The 16724-nt window shown below is 39.8% G+C and overlaps 1 protein-coding gene across 1 annotated transcript in view; it reads right to left on the reverse strand.

The window, feature by feature from the left end:
- The window catches only part of MYOF (myoferlin), a 111241-nt gene that overhangs the window by 57778 nt on the left and 36739 nt on the right, over positions 1-16724 (reverse strand). The window contains exons 6-16 of the mRNA XM_063132884.1: positions 16452-16612; positions 15605-15733; positions 13908-13970; positions 13768-13818; positions 12316-12346; positions 10748-10863; positions 6930-7056; positions 5615-5718; positions 4469-4537; positions 4334-4377; positions 3526-3608 (exon numbers count right to left, since the gene is read on the reverse strand). Of these exons, the coding sequence (XP_062988954.1) occupies positions 3526-3608; positions 4334-4377; positions 4469-4537; positions 5615-5718; positions 6930-7056; positions 10748-10863; positions 12316-12346; positions 13768-13818; positions 13908-13970; positions 15605-15733; positions 16452-16612 (978 nt within the window). The remainder of the gene's footprint in view (positions 1-3525; positions 3609-4333; positions 4378-4468; positions 4538-5614; positions 5719-6929; positions 7057-10747; positions 10864-12315; positions 12347-13767; positions 13819-13907; positions 13971-15604; positions 15734-16451; positions 16613-16724) is intronic.

The following is a 16724-nucleotide window of genomic DNA, read 5'->3' on the forward strand; positions in this document are numbered from 1 at the left end:
CATGTAGTAAAACTATATAAAGCATTCTGATCGAAATGAATCTTAAAGGAGTCTGGAATTTAACTTAGAAAATAAGTTGTGGCCTGATCCTAAGGCATGCCCTCTAAGTATGTAAGTGCTTAGAATGAACTGTACCATCAGCGTGGTCAGCATGACATGCCATAACAGAAATTATACCAGTATTATAGGGATACTATAAAAGCAATTTTTTAAGAACAAGATTACATTCACACAACATGCTAACCCACACTCAGTGGTTGAGTTTGGGTTGCTGTCGAGTTGTGGGTTAGCATGTTGTATAAACCCAGGACATTTTCTGCAAGGTGACTTGTTAACCATGCAGTGTTGCTTATTTTTCTTGAACAAGCCACTTTGAGAACCCATGGTTTATTGTTGGGTTGCTCAGCATGGTGAACAAGCCACACTACATGGTTAACAAGCCATCTTGTAGAAAATGTCCTGGGTTCAGACAGCATGCTAACCCATGATTCAACAAACAACCCACAATTCAACAACCCACACTCAACCATTGAGTGTGGGTCAGTGTGTTGTGTGAACAGCCCCCAAAGGTGCCCGTTTAATACAGCCTTCAAAGAGAAAAGTCCCCCAGGCTCCCATTTTCTCAGAAGAAAATGTAGCACTCTGTACTGTTGAATTATCTTTTCAAGTAAAGAACCTCAGGAATTTTGCAAGAATCTATGGTGTGTGTGTGTGTGTGTGTGTGTGTGATACCACGCTGTGCTATTATTATGAAAGATATAATGAACTGATCCAGTAGGGGCACTTTTAAGGAATAATAACCATTCGTCCCAAGTGTAGGAAACTTCCCTTGAGAGGGCCAATACATTTTTGTCAGGACATGAATCATATCCACAGTGAGAAGTTGACTGTCAGTATGGAGAGCGAATAACTAGTCTACGTGAATGGTCCATCCAGACACATGGCACTAAATGGCTGCATGATTGATTAATATGAAAGTCAGAAGAAATGGAGATTTCACACAACCAGAATCCAATAGAATCCAATAGAAGAAATAAAGTGATTTAATTGTAGGCAGATTGAAATGAACAAAATGGGCACAAATAACAGGAAAATCCTGAGCAAGTCATATTGAAATGAATAGGATCTGCTCAAGAGTAGAGAGGACCATTTATAAGCAGCTCCCATACAGCTTTCACATACACACACCTACCTTAATAGTATACCATGCGATGTTGTTTTAATGCCTTGACTATTAAATTAAACAAGTGAGAAATTATGCACAACTCTAGAGCCAAGCAATAGTTGCACACTGAACCATATATTCTATATTTGTGGTTTTTACAATCTGTCAAATTAGTTTTTATGCCTCTCAATTTTGCTGTATTGAAGTTTAGGTTTTATATTGTTTTTATTGTAGTGAATATCTGAATCTTGTGTATACTGCCCTAAAATCCTGTTTTTGATTAAGGCACAGCCTATATTGTTTTAAAATAACCCCACCACCACCAAATTAATAAATATTCTGATGTAAGTGTTATCAGGCAACATTCATAAAATGCATAGTTTTTAAGACATAATTCATTTCCCCCCATAATTTCAGACAAATATCACATTGCTAACTTATTGTACTGCTTGTGTGGCAGAAATAACATTATAATGATTTAATGTTTGGATGTTTCTGTGCATTCTACAATGATACATATTTAATTATGCCTGTTTATTTCTACTTAAAATTGCCTTTATGGTTTAGAACTCCAAGCCTATTTCGTTCTTTCATTCATTCTATCCCTTCCTGAAAGGATTATTACTGTAGGACTTGTAGAAAATGTTATTGTTTTACCAAAAAGGCTTATTTCTCTTATATAATAATGGTTCTAGACCCTAGACTCTAAACTATGTTTTTGCCACATAAACATTCAGAAGTTCAGTCATTATAATATATATATATATATAAAAATATAGGGCACCTATTTCAAATCAAGCCTCCTATATTCCCCCACAACATATATATATATATATGACTTCAAAAAGAAATATTTCAAGGAGATAGGAACTTTTGTATGTATTTAATCTATTTAATTTTATTTAGAAAGATGTACCGCAAAACCATTAAAAATAATGAAAAAGCAATACTGACATTAACATTAGCAGAAATATAAAAGCATTACCAGCAATATAGATAGCTAAATGAAGTGAAAAGATATCATTAAACACTGCTTTGAAATATTGGAGGATTGGGCTCCACCATGTTTATTTGGAGGAGTTTGATAATATGGGGCCAAAGAAAGTATTTAACGTCCTGACTGGTAAACTCTAGTGCAAAGCACTTGCTAGTAGCTTTAAAAGCCATTTTTCACAGGGAAGGAAGTTTTTGCACTTTTTGCTCTTTTCTTGGGGACTGCAAGCCCGAGCCGGAGCTCTGTGTCTGTAGCCTCTCCATGTGGGTGCCTAGCTCAGGGCTGGCTCCTGCTATCACTGCAGATGCAGAAGTTGGAGTATTGTATCAAAAATCTGTGATCATATCACCAAATAACATTCCATGCTCTAATTGCAAAGCAACTGGTAGTCTAATTTGATTCTGTGATCCTCCTTCAGAAATAAGTTCCATTGAAATCAACCATCCTTTTCCCACATACATATTTAGGATTCAAATGCATATTCTATTGACCTCTAAAATGGATTTAAGTTAAGAAACCCAAGAACTCCAGATAAATTGATTTGAAATCAAATATGAAACCTGTGGAAATTCAAACACCATTTTCAGCTGAAAGACTGGTCTATTATAAAACTGAAGTCTTGTGCCATTATCTCTTGGTTATGACCAACATGGTATAGATGTACATAAGTATGCTAATGTAGGCATTGCCATAAATTAGATTAGCTCTGAATTAGGCATGTTGGAGAAATGCACAACGCATTCAGGTTTCTATGAATCTGACCTGCAGATTCTGCAGCAGACCAGTTTTTTCTGAGTCATGCAGATTGTGTGGATTTGCAGACCTTTTTTTGTTATTTATTTTGAGGGTGGATTGCTAATTCGCACTGGCACTAATGCACATTAGTGCAAGTGGAACAAAATTCTCATACATCCCTAAAAAAATTCAATTCCATCGATGAAATGAAAGATGCCCGGTAATCCACGAAACGCAGACAGAACGGATTTAACTAAAGCCGTACATCCTGTTCTGGATGTGTTGGGACTAAGTTCGGAATAAGTGATTTGAGTATTGTCACTCTAACTCCATGCAGCATACATCAGTAGCATGTAGGTGTTACATGTGGGGATGGACTGATCCATGAAATAGGCATGAAAAAATTCACTGTAAATGAGTATGATGATCACTGGTGTCATTGCAACAGTGTCTACATTCAATATGTCAGAGCATTTTTTGTATGGCATTGCCCTGAATTGCTTAGTTCTTGAGTGAAGAAATACAGTCTGTCTCTGTCCTCTTAGCCACCTGCTTGCTTTCTTCTGTTTTGAACTTGCAGGAGTTCCTTTAGAAAAAAAACAACCCATTATCTAACAAGAGACTAGCTTACCTTCAACTTCTCCCCCAGAAGCAGCAATTTTGGAGAGACTTAAGTATGTGGTGCCCACAACATCGTTCCTTGTAAGGCGATCCCTGTATGAAATGTAATTAAATGTATCAGTACTCATTTTAACTATTTGCTAGTGTCTGTGGTTTTTAACCATGTACTAAATCTGTAGTACTGCATATATCCTAATTTTGCCATGTACTGTATTTGAATATTGGGAGTGATGGATGTGTCAATGATATATTTATTATTATTACTGCTGCTGCATTATTTACTGCATTTATAAAGGCCATTGGAAAAGTTAGCAAGTTCTAAAAGGTTATCCTATTGCTCTAGTGTCCACATATGTCTGTGGCAGGAATTCAGTTCCACTGGTGGCCATCAGGTGGTGCAATGCGCACTCCTCAAAAGGATGTCAAAAGGAAGTGCATATATTTTTACAACCTTTTAGAATGTATTACCTTTCTGTATTTCCCCCTCCCACTACCGTCTGACCAACCCTAACAGGAGTAAACCTAATGGCCATAAACAACTACAAAAACAGTTCTAATGATGTCTATAATGATACAAGCTGAGTAGCTAAGGAGTGACAAGATTTGTCATACTCTGTAGCAATGGCAATGAATAAGATCACAAAACCATTATTACAAATAAAGGGAACATCGCTCTGTAAATAGCATTTGATTAACTCCATGGTTCCTCATACAATGCAAGAAATCAACATCTGTTGGCACTTCATGTTAAAACAGTTTTCTCAGCATTGTCATTGTTGTTTTGTATGTGACTGTACACATGGTAAGGAAGAACTCACCAATCATACACCATCAGTCTAATTTTTTCACACATTGAAGGGAACTAGGGAAAAAAAGATTACTTATTATTCAAAGTCTTATTTCCAAAACAGAATATAAGGGCGTAATAGTTTTTGGTGCAACAAGAAACAGACCTTGATCTGGAGATTAACAAGTTGATTCCACTCTGGGTTAGCATTTTTTTCAATTATATTTGTGCAAACCTGCAAAACAAAACAAACAAGACCTCATATAAGACTATATATATATATATATGAGCAGAATCTAATGCTGCCTATCTGCTAGCAGAGCTGGCCACCAATTCCGGTCCATGCACAGCCAGCCTCACCAATTTTGTCCTGCAAGTGGCCCCATCACTTCTGAAACAGCGATTTAGAGCTTCCAAAGGTAAGCCCCCAAACAAGTAGAAATTCTTATATTCTGGAAGGCGAAAGGTTGGCAGAACTCCCTTATGCAAGCTCAGACAACCTTCCCCTTTCCAGAAGCAAGCATTTTCACTCATTTTAAATTGTCCCCCAGAAGCACTAAATCACCGTTGTGCAAAAGACACTTGCAGTACAGAGTTGGCAGGGTGTAAAAGAGTCAACCATAGGCATTCTGTTGGATTCTGACCTATGAATTCAGTTGCTGGACGTATTTGCTGCAAGTTACCAAGGACAATCCATATGAAAGAGGAGGCTTCATGCACAGGTGGCAGCTTGGTGCTGGTTGCTGGAACGGGGCCATGAACCTGCTACCAAAGAGATGGTTGGCGTTGTCTATAAGCACCGCACCAACCACCAGTGTGCAGAGTTAGGCCCAATTCTAGGCACCCCCTAATCCATCCTGCAACGAAGCTGGCAGCACCAACCATCTTTTTGGAGAGGGAAATCTTATGCAGCAGCATATCACCTACACTACTGTGATGCACAAGAATGAGAGAATGTGTATGAATTGTGTACACTGTCTAAAACTTAAAGCATCAGAAATTATATGTTTTTATGTTATTTTATTATTTGTCTTCAGCAGCTAATTTATCAGTTACACAATGAATTCCTGAAAATAGATTAAAACTAAATAATAATAATAATAATAATAATAATAATAATAATAATAATAATAAATAGGTGCTTCATTCATTCTTGTGGCTACTGTAATGTAATATTACGACAGCCACTAGAATATACAGCACAGATTCTTGTTACTTAAACCTACGTGCAAACATGTTTATTCAAAAGGAACTGTCTGAAACTTCCAGCCGGGACACTTTATCATATAGTTCTGTTATTAGCACAGAATACCTTTTTCCCAGCAAAACAAACTTCCACAAATGGATCCACAAGGTTTTTTTTGTCTGCTTCTCCTCCAAATATTTCCTTTACAGTCTGTGCAAAAGCATCATCCACTGGACAGAAATAATAAAAAAGAGAATAAAATTCTCCACAATCAAAATCTTGTAGCCACAAGGTTTTTATATTTCATGAACATACCACATTGCAGTTGAGTGCTGTATTGTGCAACTTAAACAGTATGATAAAAAAAATCTACTCCAAATCTCATCTTTGGTTTTCCTTTCCTTTTCCTCCAGCAGTCTGTCAGCATTCTAAGAGCCCTGAGATTGCTCAATACTCATTGGGCAGTTTTTTGGGGGGGAGTTCTTCATTTGGGGGTTTTAAGTAGGTGGGTGTGGACACACTTGTGCCCAATCACAGCTATGTTAAATTCTTTGAACTCTCCACTGATGTCATTGGGCAGCTCTCACTTTAGTCTCTGGGAACATTTTACAATACCTTCTCAGTGTGAATCAGAAAATCACCTATCCAGGCAATGAGACTGTGCTGCCTAACCATTTTATATCTATGTTTCCCTTCTTTCTTCCTCCTTTTCTTGCCACTCTATTCCATACTACCCTCCCTCTCCCCGCCCCACCAATTGTCCCTGCCACTCAGTTTTCAGGTTTTCTTTCTCTCAATCTTTCAACATTCCATGCTACAGAGTTTTTATAGGGTGTTTTCAGAGTTTCCCTCCCTTTAGGGTTTTTTCCCCTTAAGATTTTTTTGTACTAAATCCAAGTCTCCTGATTATTTATTTATTTATTTATTTATTACATTTATATCCTGCCTTTTTTCCTCCAAGGAACCCAAAGCGGCGTACATAACCCTCCTCCTCTCCATTTTAATCCTCCTCCTCTCCATTTTATCCACACAACACCAACCCTGTGAGGTAGGTTGGGTTGAGAGTCTGTGACTGGCCCGAAGTCACCCAGTGAGCTTCCATGGCCGAGTGGGGACTAGAACCTGGATCTCCTGACTCCTAGTCTGACACTGTAGTCACTACACCACACTGGCTATCCCTCTTATGTGTGGATGGTGCTATTTTGACTATGCTCATGTGAGCAAAAGAAGACTTGAATCAGTATTTGAAGGAATGATGACTGAAAACTGAAACCAAGAAACCAGGGATGACCTAATTAACCACCCAATTAAGAACTATGTTTTAAACAATCTCCAAATCTCTCTCTCTAACTCTCCAGCAGCTAACAGTTATAGGGAAAAATGCAGGTACATACATTTCCAAGTTTAATCACACACAACACAGAAATAAAAAAGTTTATACTCTGAGGAATATCTTCAGCTCTGTAGATCTTAAGAATAAAAGTGACCCATCGGAGTACTATCCCAGCTGGTAGCAAAAGATTACTCTCTACGTCATCATTTTCATTTTCCCGTTCTCTATTTTCCACCTGTTGGAGACACATTCAAACATATTATCACTTTGCCCACAGCAAAGGTAGCAAATAATATTTATATAATGAACACCTACAAACATTGCAGAGTGAATGCAGAGTTGTTTTTCCTAATCTGAGTTGTTTACACACGGAATCCTAACCTCTCCCTCCCCACTTACTTTTGCAGTTCTATTTATTTCTAAGTGATTTTCCTGTGTCTCTGCACAACTGTAGGCTGCCGGGGCGGATGGGTGGGCTGTCTATGTGCAGGGAAAGCCTTGCAGTGGCTGTGGAACTGCGCCCCATCAGTTATATGACGCAGGCACAGGTTCGCAGCCACCGCAGAGCTTCCCCACGATGCTGCGTTTTGAAAGGGAGCAACGTCAACATGGGACTTCCGCCATGTAATGTTGCTCTGTGGCCAATCTGGGACCAACCCAGGGGCGGAGCCTGGTGGAAGGTGAACAGTGATTGATTGTCTTCCACCAGGAAGGGAGGGCAGTTCCAGGACCCAGATGGCCACCCTGAAACCCCGCACTCCCTCCTCGGCGTCAGGATGACCCAATGCTGCAATGAGAGAGGGAAAGCACAGGGTTGAGGGTGGGGGTGGCACCAACCCGGAACTGTGAAGACAGTTCCCAAGCTGTGCCTTGCACAAAACAATAGAATGTTGGGTTATGGGCATGTACTGGAATCATGCAGGCATTTATGCCTTAGAAGACAAAACCCAACTTCTAAAGGTGTTTTCACACATGTGACTTAGGTTACCAGCCACCTCACATTTCTAAATGCCTGGCTTTTAGGAGGTGATGATTTGCATAGAAGCAAAAGTGAGCAAAGATGCCACCTGCTTTCCTCTTGCATCTCAAATGTAGCTGGAGGAAAAGCAGCTGGGGAAGGAGTTGCAGGTTGAAAGTGACAAGCTGGGAAAGGGTTAAGCACCCTCTTTCCTTCTACGATGTTTCCCCTGAAAAGGGGTCCCACTCTAACCTGTCACTGTCAATTTGTGTGACCACTGTGATCATTTAAGGGGGAGGGAATGCAAGGGAAATCAAATGTATTTTAAGACTTCCACTACATCATTCTTCCTGACCATGTCAATTTAACTTCTCATCTGAAATTGACTTTGGTTCTGGCCACTGCAGAAGCTTCTGTGGTTGACTTTGTAGCATATATGTGCTTTTATATTATATTTTATATCATGTTTTTATACTGTTTGTTTTATACTTTGAATGGTTTTAGTTTTTGTGAACTGCCCAGGGAGCTTCGGCTATTGGGCGGTATAAAAATGCAATAAATAAATAAAATATAAAAGTGATAGACAAAAAAATAAAATGTGAGCTATTAGTGGATCACACTGAACACTGTCAGATCTTTTAACATATGGATCTCAAATAATTACATAGTACTTAGCCACAAAAGGTGCATTGGACCATTTGCCACCCATCCAATATGCTGTCATCCTCCCAACACCACTTTAGACAGTGGTAGGCAGTTGGAAATGAACGTTGGCTTATAAGATATAGTTCAGGCTTTAAATGGTCTTTTCTTTAAGTCAATCTCTAATGTAGATGTACAACGTCCATTGGCAGGAATGGATGTTTTACTGCTCTTCTGCATTCTATCCGGCATTATCAACACACATACTGTATATGCTATAAATACTGTACAAGAAACTCAAAAGCAATGCTTAGTGTCTCTTGTAACAATGAGGTCTAGAAACAAAGCCCTATGAAGAGAGACTGAAAGAACTGGGCATGTTTAGCCTGGAGAAGAGAAGATTGAGGGGAGACATGATAGCACTCTTCAAATACTTAAAAGGTTGTCACACAGAGGAGGGCCAGGATCTCTTCTCAATCCTCCCAGAGTGCAGGACACGGAATAACGGGCTCAAGTTAAAGGAAGCCAGATTCCGGCTGGACATCAGGAAAAACTTCCTGACTGTTAGAGCAGTGCGACGGTGGAATCAGTTACCTAGGGAGGTTGTGGGCGCTCCCACACTAGAGGCATTCAAGAAGCAGCTGGACAACCATCTGTCAGGGATGCTTTAGGGTGGATTCCTGCATTGAGCAGGGGGTTGGACTCGATGGCCTTGTAGGCCCCTTCCAACTCTGCTCTTCTGTGATTCTATGAATGGTCTAAGTATTGGAGGCAGTGGCGTAGCGTGGGTTGCCGGCGCCCAGAGCAAGGCAAGTATTGCGATCCTAATCCGTGGACCTTTAGCACTCCCTGAGTCCCTTCCACCAGTTCAGTATTGAACCCCTTACCTCCCCCCCCCAGCATATGTATTATATTTTAAGAAAATACTGATCTATTTAAAGTAAAATTAATTTAATACTAAATTAAATTAAAGGGGATGGAAATACTAGTATACCAGTACTTACATTTATTTAAAATCGCCTGGTTTTAATATGTGCAAATTTTTCAATAGTATTCAAATCTTCATTGAAATCTCTCTCAATTGACAGTATTGCTAAGTTACTCAGTCTTTCTTGGGTTGATATGATAACAGATCACCTTGCAGGCTGCATTTCCTCCCAAACGAGCCTCTCTAGCATACGGGTCCTGGATGACTTAGAAGGTAGACAGAGCAGCCACACGTGTGCTAGAGAGGCCCGTTTGGAAGGAAATGCAGCCTGCAAGGCCTTCCTGACCTGTGCGCAACAAGAAAAATGCTGTAAAATGTTACATGGCAATGTCTATTTGCCCCGTCTACATAGTTGGATCTACACAGATTTTAATTTTTTAATTTATTATTACTACTTTCTTTCTTTTTTGACATTTTTGTGCCTCTAAGAATTTTGCACCCAGGGCAACCGCCCCTGAGAGGGAGCCCCCATGCTATGCCACTGATTGGAGGTCATAGTATTGAGGGAATCTTCTATTGAAAAGACAGTTTCTACACACTACCCAACTTTGGTTCAAAAATGTGACATTCAACAGTATGAATACATAACTTGGCAGATCTACTGCCAATTTTGACGTTATCTACATAATTAATTATGACATTTCATATTTACTGCAGGACTACATAAGAAAAAATATACAGCTTTGAACATTTCCCCATTTTAATAACACTTCTAAGGATATTTGTGAAAAATAACGCCTTGGTCGGATCTACACAACTGCTTTAAAGCGCTTTATAACAGTTTTGACAACTGTATATGGAGTGTGTCATGGGCCCCAACAGTTGTCAAAACTGTTATAAAGTGCTTTAAAGCGCTTTAAAGCAGTAGTGTAGATCCTGCCCTAGACTGCCTTTTTTTTTTTTGATAGAGAGGGGATGGAAATAAATCAGACAAATAAATAATAAATGTACTGTTGTGGGGGAACAGACATTCCCACAAAAAAAGTCACAATCTTCTCTGTGACTTATGAAACATCTGAGAACAGCAAGAAAAAGCAGTATTATTAGCAAGGAGAAGCTACACCCAAAAGATGAGAAACAGGAAAAAGCTAAGAGGAGATGTACCTTTGAAAGGCAGCGATGTAGAAGGCCATGGAAGAGAAGCACTGTGGCAATAAGATGGAAAGTAGCGGAGCAAGCAGAACTGGGGAAAAGAAATACACAGTAAGCCTGGTCACTCATCCTGGTTACTTCTAATGCCAAATACAATTCCTGGCATGGACATTAGGATGAACTAGCCAGTGTAAGCGCATTAGTGGGGGAGGGGTTGGGGATCCATTTATTCATTATTAAACTTACTGGTGGCTCATCTCCTGTTCCGAGAACAAACATGCTGACTTTCAAGTACCCTTTGGCACCTGAATTCGAATCTTCGGGATCATTTAGAAGGAGCCATTTTCTCATGACTGTGTGTCCTGGAAAGGGAAAGATGAAGCAGACATTCAAGCAAATAATATTCTAATCCTTACACATAAGGTGCGATGGTTTTAATTTTTGTAAGATGGAGTCACCTATAGGTTGCGATGATGGTGGGGAAAGGGTGTGTGGGTACTTTGGTGTCAGCGGGACCACAGAACGTGGAGCTGGTGTGATGCAGCATAGCAGTACAGCCCTGTTACAAAGATTGCAGTTGAAGCTACACTAGTAGTACCTGCCACTTGCTATGCTATCTCAGCTACATAAATATTTAGAATTGTGATGTTACTTATACCAAAAGCTGAACATCTGTAGGTAATTTTCATTACCATGCTATAGGTTGGAATGCCTTCCTAAGTGCAATCCTATACATGCCTACTTATATGTTCCATTGATTCCAATGACACTTCCAGGTAAGTAGATATAGGATTACAGTTTTAACTGCCTCCTTAATGGCCATCGTGTCAAGAGATGTTCTTTTTTCCTGAGGTAGGACAATACAAGTGGCTGGATCCAGATTTAGTTATACTTAAGAGTAGATCCATTCAAATCCCATTTATTTCTCATACTCTTAGTATGACTAAATCTGGATCAATGGTGTAATGAAGTGCAGGCACTCATCATGACAGTCCCCATATCTATGTGTGTGTGTGTGTGTGCATGTGTGTATGCATACAAAATTTATTAGGACTAGCTCATGGTCATAAAATTGTGAGCTGATAATGTATTGATTAGCATGTTGGGGAGACCTGAGACTGTAGAAGAAAGCAGAAGAGAAGAACACAAACAGCATAAGACAACCAGCTCAAGATTTTCCAGAAACATTTCATCTCAAAGCCAAACAAACCAGGCCTAGCAGTTTTAATCTCCATCAGGAGCAGGGCTGGTGCCAGACGATTTTGCGACCTAGGCAAGGCGAGCTACTTGCACACATACACACACCGAAAAAATTGCCAACTTCAATTCAGCTGTTCAAGAAGAGTTTCTGAACGATTATATTTTCCTTTTATTATGTTTTTTCTTAAAAACAGCTAATTTGTATAAAACTGTGACCCTTAAAGGGCAGTACTGCACCACTCTGAGGTCAGCGCCCTAGGCGGCTGCGTAGTTGGCCTAATGGTAGCCCCGGCCCTGGTCAGGAGCAAGTCTTTTGTAAAGCTAATGAGTCTTACTTGCCCATTCAAGACCAAACTATCCAGGAATACTTTGTATTACAACAGGGATAGCTCATAACAAATACATTATTACTTGAAAAACTCATTCCCCTCCCCCAGCTACAGTGAGTGTTACAGCTAAGCTCAGAGAGAACAGGAAAGTTTGAGGGAGATGTTGTTGGCATATGACATCACGGTTCCTGCTAATCAAAAAGTCCAGGTGCTTCAATCCTGTGAGCCCTACACCACTGGTCTGGATCCAATGCAGGAGACTGTGCCTAAAGAAAAAACACTTACCAGGTTCATCGTAGACATAACCAATGTCAATCTGAAATATTATAATTATTAGAATATTATCTCTCCAGAAATAACACACTATGTTCACAAAAATAGAATATGTATTTGGCTTTATGGTCTGCTTGCTTTCAGTCACATAACCAAACCCACCCATCCCCATGCTGTCTTGTAATGAATGCATATTCCTCCATGTCCACTTTTAAACGGGCTATTAAGGGTGATGTTTACCCAGTAGACATGTTTTAGTGAGGCTTTGGGATTATATGGTTCAGTTTGCTGTCCACTGCTGTATTTTCATTATGCTTTATTTTTCTTACTGCTATGTGTTTGTTTTATTGGCAGGTTTGTTTGTAATTGATAGTGATTCATTCCATTGAGAGCTGTAATTATGTGCTTCCTTATTGTTATGCTATTTTGCTTCTCGATGTTGTATTATTTAGCTTCTCTGAAGTTGTGTTATTTAACTTCTCTAGTTTTTAGAGAAAAAAACAGATACAAAACTATAACTCAGTGATAGTTTGGCAGGGTGTTCTCACAGGGAGCTTTCAGATCCTGCCCAGGATAACTTGGGATTTTTCCTTCTTCATGGAAAAGTGGCCATAATGGAGGAAAGGGGGGTGGGAGCTATTACTCCCTGACTTTGCTGGAAAGGGGCAAAATTGAGCTGGTGGGGTGCTTTCATAAGTAGCCTTCAGACTATGTCCAGGATCACTGGGGATTTTTGCTTTCTCAAGGAAAATGGAGCAGTTTCCCCCCTATCACCCCATTTCTCCCTCTTCAACCATTGCCTCTACTCCACTCAATTTTTTATTTTTCCTTTGTACATTTCTGCATTTCCGAAAGTGTACACTTCCAGAGTCACAAATAGGGAGCTTTTATTCCTTCCTTTGCCATTTCACAGCTGCACATTTCCAGTTTATCGAATTAGAGGTCTGCCGCAGGACAGCAAAGACACCTGTCACTGTATGCAGGGAGAAGTGGAGAAAAGGGGTTGGAGCGATACTTTTTGGAGCGGGGCTTATTTGTGCTTACGGGGGTGCTCCCATGGGACCCAATATTGTGGATTAATTACTTCCCATTCCATTCATAAAACTATAGCAGTGGAGGAGGTTGGAGATGGGTGGGTAACAAGCCTCTCATTGATGTTGGTCCTACTTGCCCCCCACCCACTTCCCCGGAAGTATGCTTTTTCCCTGCACTGAAAAGCCAGGTTTTAGGGACAGCTGGCTCCACAGTGTGACACTGTCGAAGCAAAGCCAATTTCTTCATACTGCGGAGAAAAACAACAATCCGCTCTCCTTCCATGTCCGTGAAGCTGGCCCCTATGTGTTCGCCTTCTCTCACACTATTTGCCCAATATCAAAGTTTGTTTACATTCCAATGGGAAAAGGGTCGACAGAGCACCAAAAACGTTCCAAAGCGAACATGTGGTGGAACATCAAGAATGCTTACCTTAAATTCCCCCATTAGACTGTCAGCACGTAAAGAATAGGAGTCGTACACCTATAATCAAATGAAGGGGACAGAATAATGTAAAACTTTTACACAACAACAGTGAGGCAGTTAAAATGAACATTGTGAGTTTTCCTTACCCGAATGCTTATGGTTTCATCAAAGAGCTCTGAAGGGGTCATGTGGACATTGTAGAAAAATATCTGTTAAGAAATGGGGGTGGGTGGGGGAGAATAACTTAGATAATAAGTCTGCAGAAAGAAGGTGGGAGCAACACAGAACACCTTAATTGCAGCTCCATCAAAGCAAACAAGATTTAAGTGTATGGCTAAACTCTTCAGTGCCACTGATTTAAAGTCAATTTCATTTGTTCATCTCGCTTATATCCCACCCATCTTCCCAGAAACTCATTGGCATTCTGATTTATCCATCCAACTCCAGTCCATTCATTTCTGCCCAACCGAACCACAGGACGGTTTTCAGAAAAATATTAATAAAAACTATAATAAAAAATAGTGAAATATTGTATCAGACACCAAGAGCCAAACTACATATTACTTAAAAGACATAGCTAGCATAGTTAGATAAATTTTCTTTCTTTTTTACTCTAATGCAGCAAAGGGGATGGAATCAAGATTGGGACTTGGTCATGGGGGTAGAGGGACCTTGCTCCTTGCTATGATCTGGATTGGGGACACTACCCCTGCAACTTAGGCTGCCAAGAAGTGATCCATTAGTTTTCAAGGATCACTTTTTCTGGTCAAAATTACAGACACAGGAGAGATTTGGATTGGGTCCCCTGCACTTATCTTAGAGGGTAAAAACTAAAAGAAGACTGAGCTGCTAGTTGTGTTTAGCATAGCATGTAGTTTGGTATAAAACCAGCAACCCTATATCCACATACCTGGGATTAAGTCCAACTAAACATGTTAAGACCTTTATCAGAGTATAAATCCACACATTTTTTTTAGTTTAAACTACTTGATTTGAAGATATATTTTTGCTTATATGGAAGGCCTTATCATTGCTTGAGCAAAGAGTTTATTTCCAATCATGCAGCTGCATATGAATATTCATAGAAATACAAGAGAGCAAGAATATAGATGAAATGAGGAAATTTGTCCATGACGAAGAAAAATGTTTGAATCCAACACACATCCTTTTGCTCATATGACTTTTATTCCAATCCAATCAACATCTTAGGCTACAAACCTATGGTCATTTACTAGGGAGTAGGGTCCATTGAACTCTGTATGAGTTAGGCATATATAGGATTGCGCTGTTAGTTGCTTTTTTTCTCAATCTGTTTACTCATTTATTCATGATTCGGACCTAATCATGTTGAACTAGAAGTAAATCCAATAGATTTCAATAGTGGTGTAATGGTTAGAGTGTTGGACTGGGAGTCAGGAGATCCAGGTTCTAGTCCCCTTTTGGCCATGGAAGCTCACTGGGAGACTTTGGGTGAGTCACAGACTCTCAGCCCAACCTACCTCACCGGGTTGTTGTTGTGAGGATAAAATGGAGAGGATGGGGAGGGTTATGTATGCCGCCTTGGGTTCCTTGGAAGGCAGGATACAAATATAAGAAATAAATAGAATAAAATTTACTTCAAAGTCCACATGTTTCCATACCTATCATAAAATAAGGCATCTAGACTTATGTCATGCACTGCAGTTTTGTTACAATGTTTTTACTGAAATTGCCTAGCCCACTTGGTTGTTGTTGTTAAAGAAAGAAAGGCCTTTTTATTATTAAAACAGTTCTATTTCTTTTCAGGTTAAAAAAAGACACCTTTAACCTAGACAACTGGCAAAGGATGCATTACACTACTTACCTCATCAAAATAGGGATTGTTTCCTCTTTTGATTCTTGTTCTGTGTGTCTGACCACAAACATGTACTTTTACAACTGGCTTTATGTTATTCCCATATAACTGACGGCCTTCAATGACCCTAACACGAATCTGACACACACACAAAGAGAGAGAGAGAGAGAGAGAGAGATGCAGATATTAGATCAGTGATGTTTTCCATCTATTAGCTGCCTTTCATTGTATAAACCAGCCTTCCTCAACCTGGTGCCCTCCAGATGTTTTCGACTACAACTTCCAATACTACAATTCCCATCAGTGCCAGTTAGCATAGTCAATGGTCAAGTGTGATGGGAGTTGTAGTCCACCAATGTTTCTGCAGCACAATTTTTTCAATCCTGCATTACAACTTAGTGACTATTTAGAGAGATTTGCATCCTCATTTTTAGCACAGCAGCTTATCAAATATTGCCTAGGTACTTAAAAAAAGACAAATATTTCCAGACTTTACTCTTAGTCCTGCAATTTACTCCTACCACTCCTTTGTTATTATGAACTGGAGCCAAAGCCTTTACACCAGGGAAAAGAGTCTTCCAAGATTTAAACAAGAGCCTCTGAAAGGTCTGGAGATGCCTAAACACAAAAGTAAATCTGTTTATCATGCATCAGCTTTCCTTCTAGCTGACATTTACAATACAATCCTATGCATTTTAATCAGGAGTAAGTATCACTGCATTCGGTAGGGCTTACTCCCAGGTAACGGTACGTGCATGGTATTGCAGCCTTAAATTATTCTAAAAACTAGCACAACATTTAGCCTATTGTGCAGTACATAGATACCACACAATACATTATCCTGCAGTTCTATAACCTGGAAGTCTTGAGGTTTGTTCGACAGCACTCTCCGACTTTTCTTTCCTTTGGTAATACGATGAGCAAACTGAGCTTCACGGGTGCCACTTGGACCACTTTGGGGGAGAACACCGGTTCCGTTATCAGGTACATCCTCATCACCTCTGTCTTCTTCTCCATCTATCAAAGACACACATCTGTATGTTTAGTAGCCTTACTTGCAGGAGAGCTAGGAAGGAAGAGCTGGTGAATCCCAATAGACAGCGTACCAGAAAATCTCATCACAGCTATG

The sequence above is a fragment of the Elgaria multicarinata genome, chromosome 8 (assembly GCF_023053635.1).
Source record: "Elgaria multicarinata webbii isolate HBS135686 ecotype San Diego chromosome 8, rElgMul1.1.pri, whole genome shotgun sequence".
In the NCBI taxonomy this organism is placed as follows: domain Eukaryota; kingdom Metazoa; phylum Chordata; class Lepidosauria; order Squamata; family Anguidae; genus Elgaria; species Elgaria multicarinata.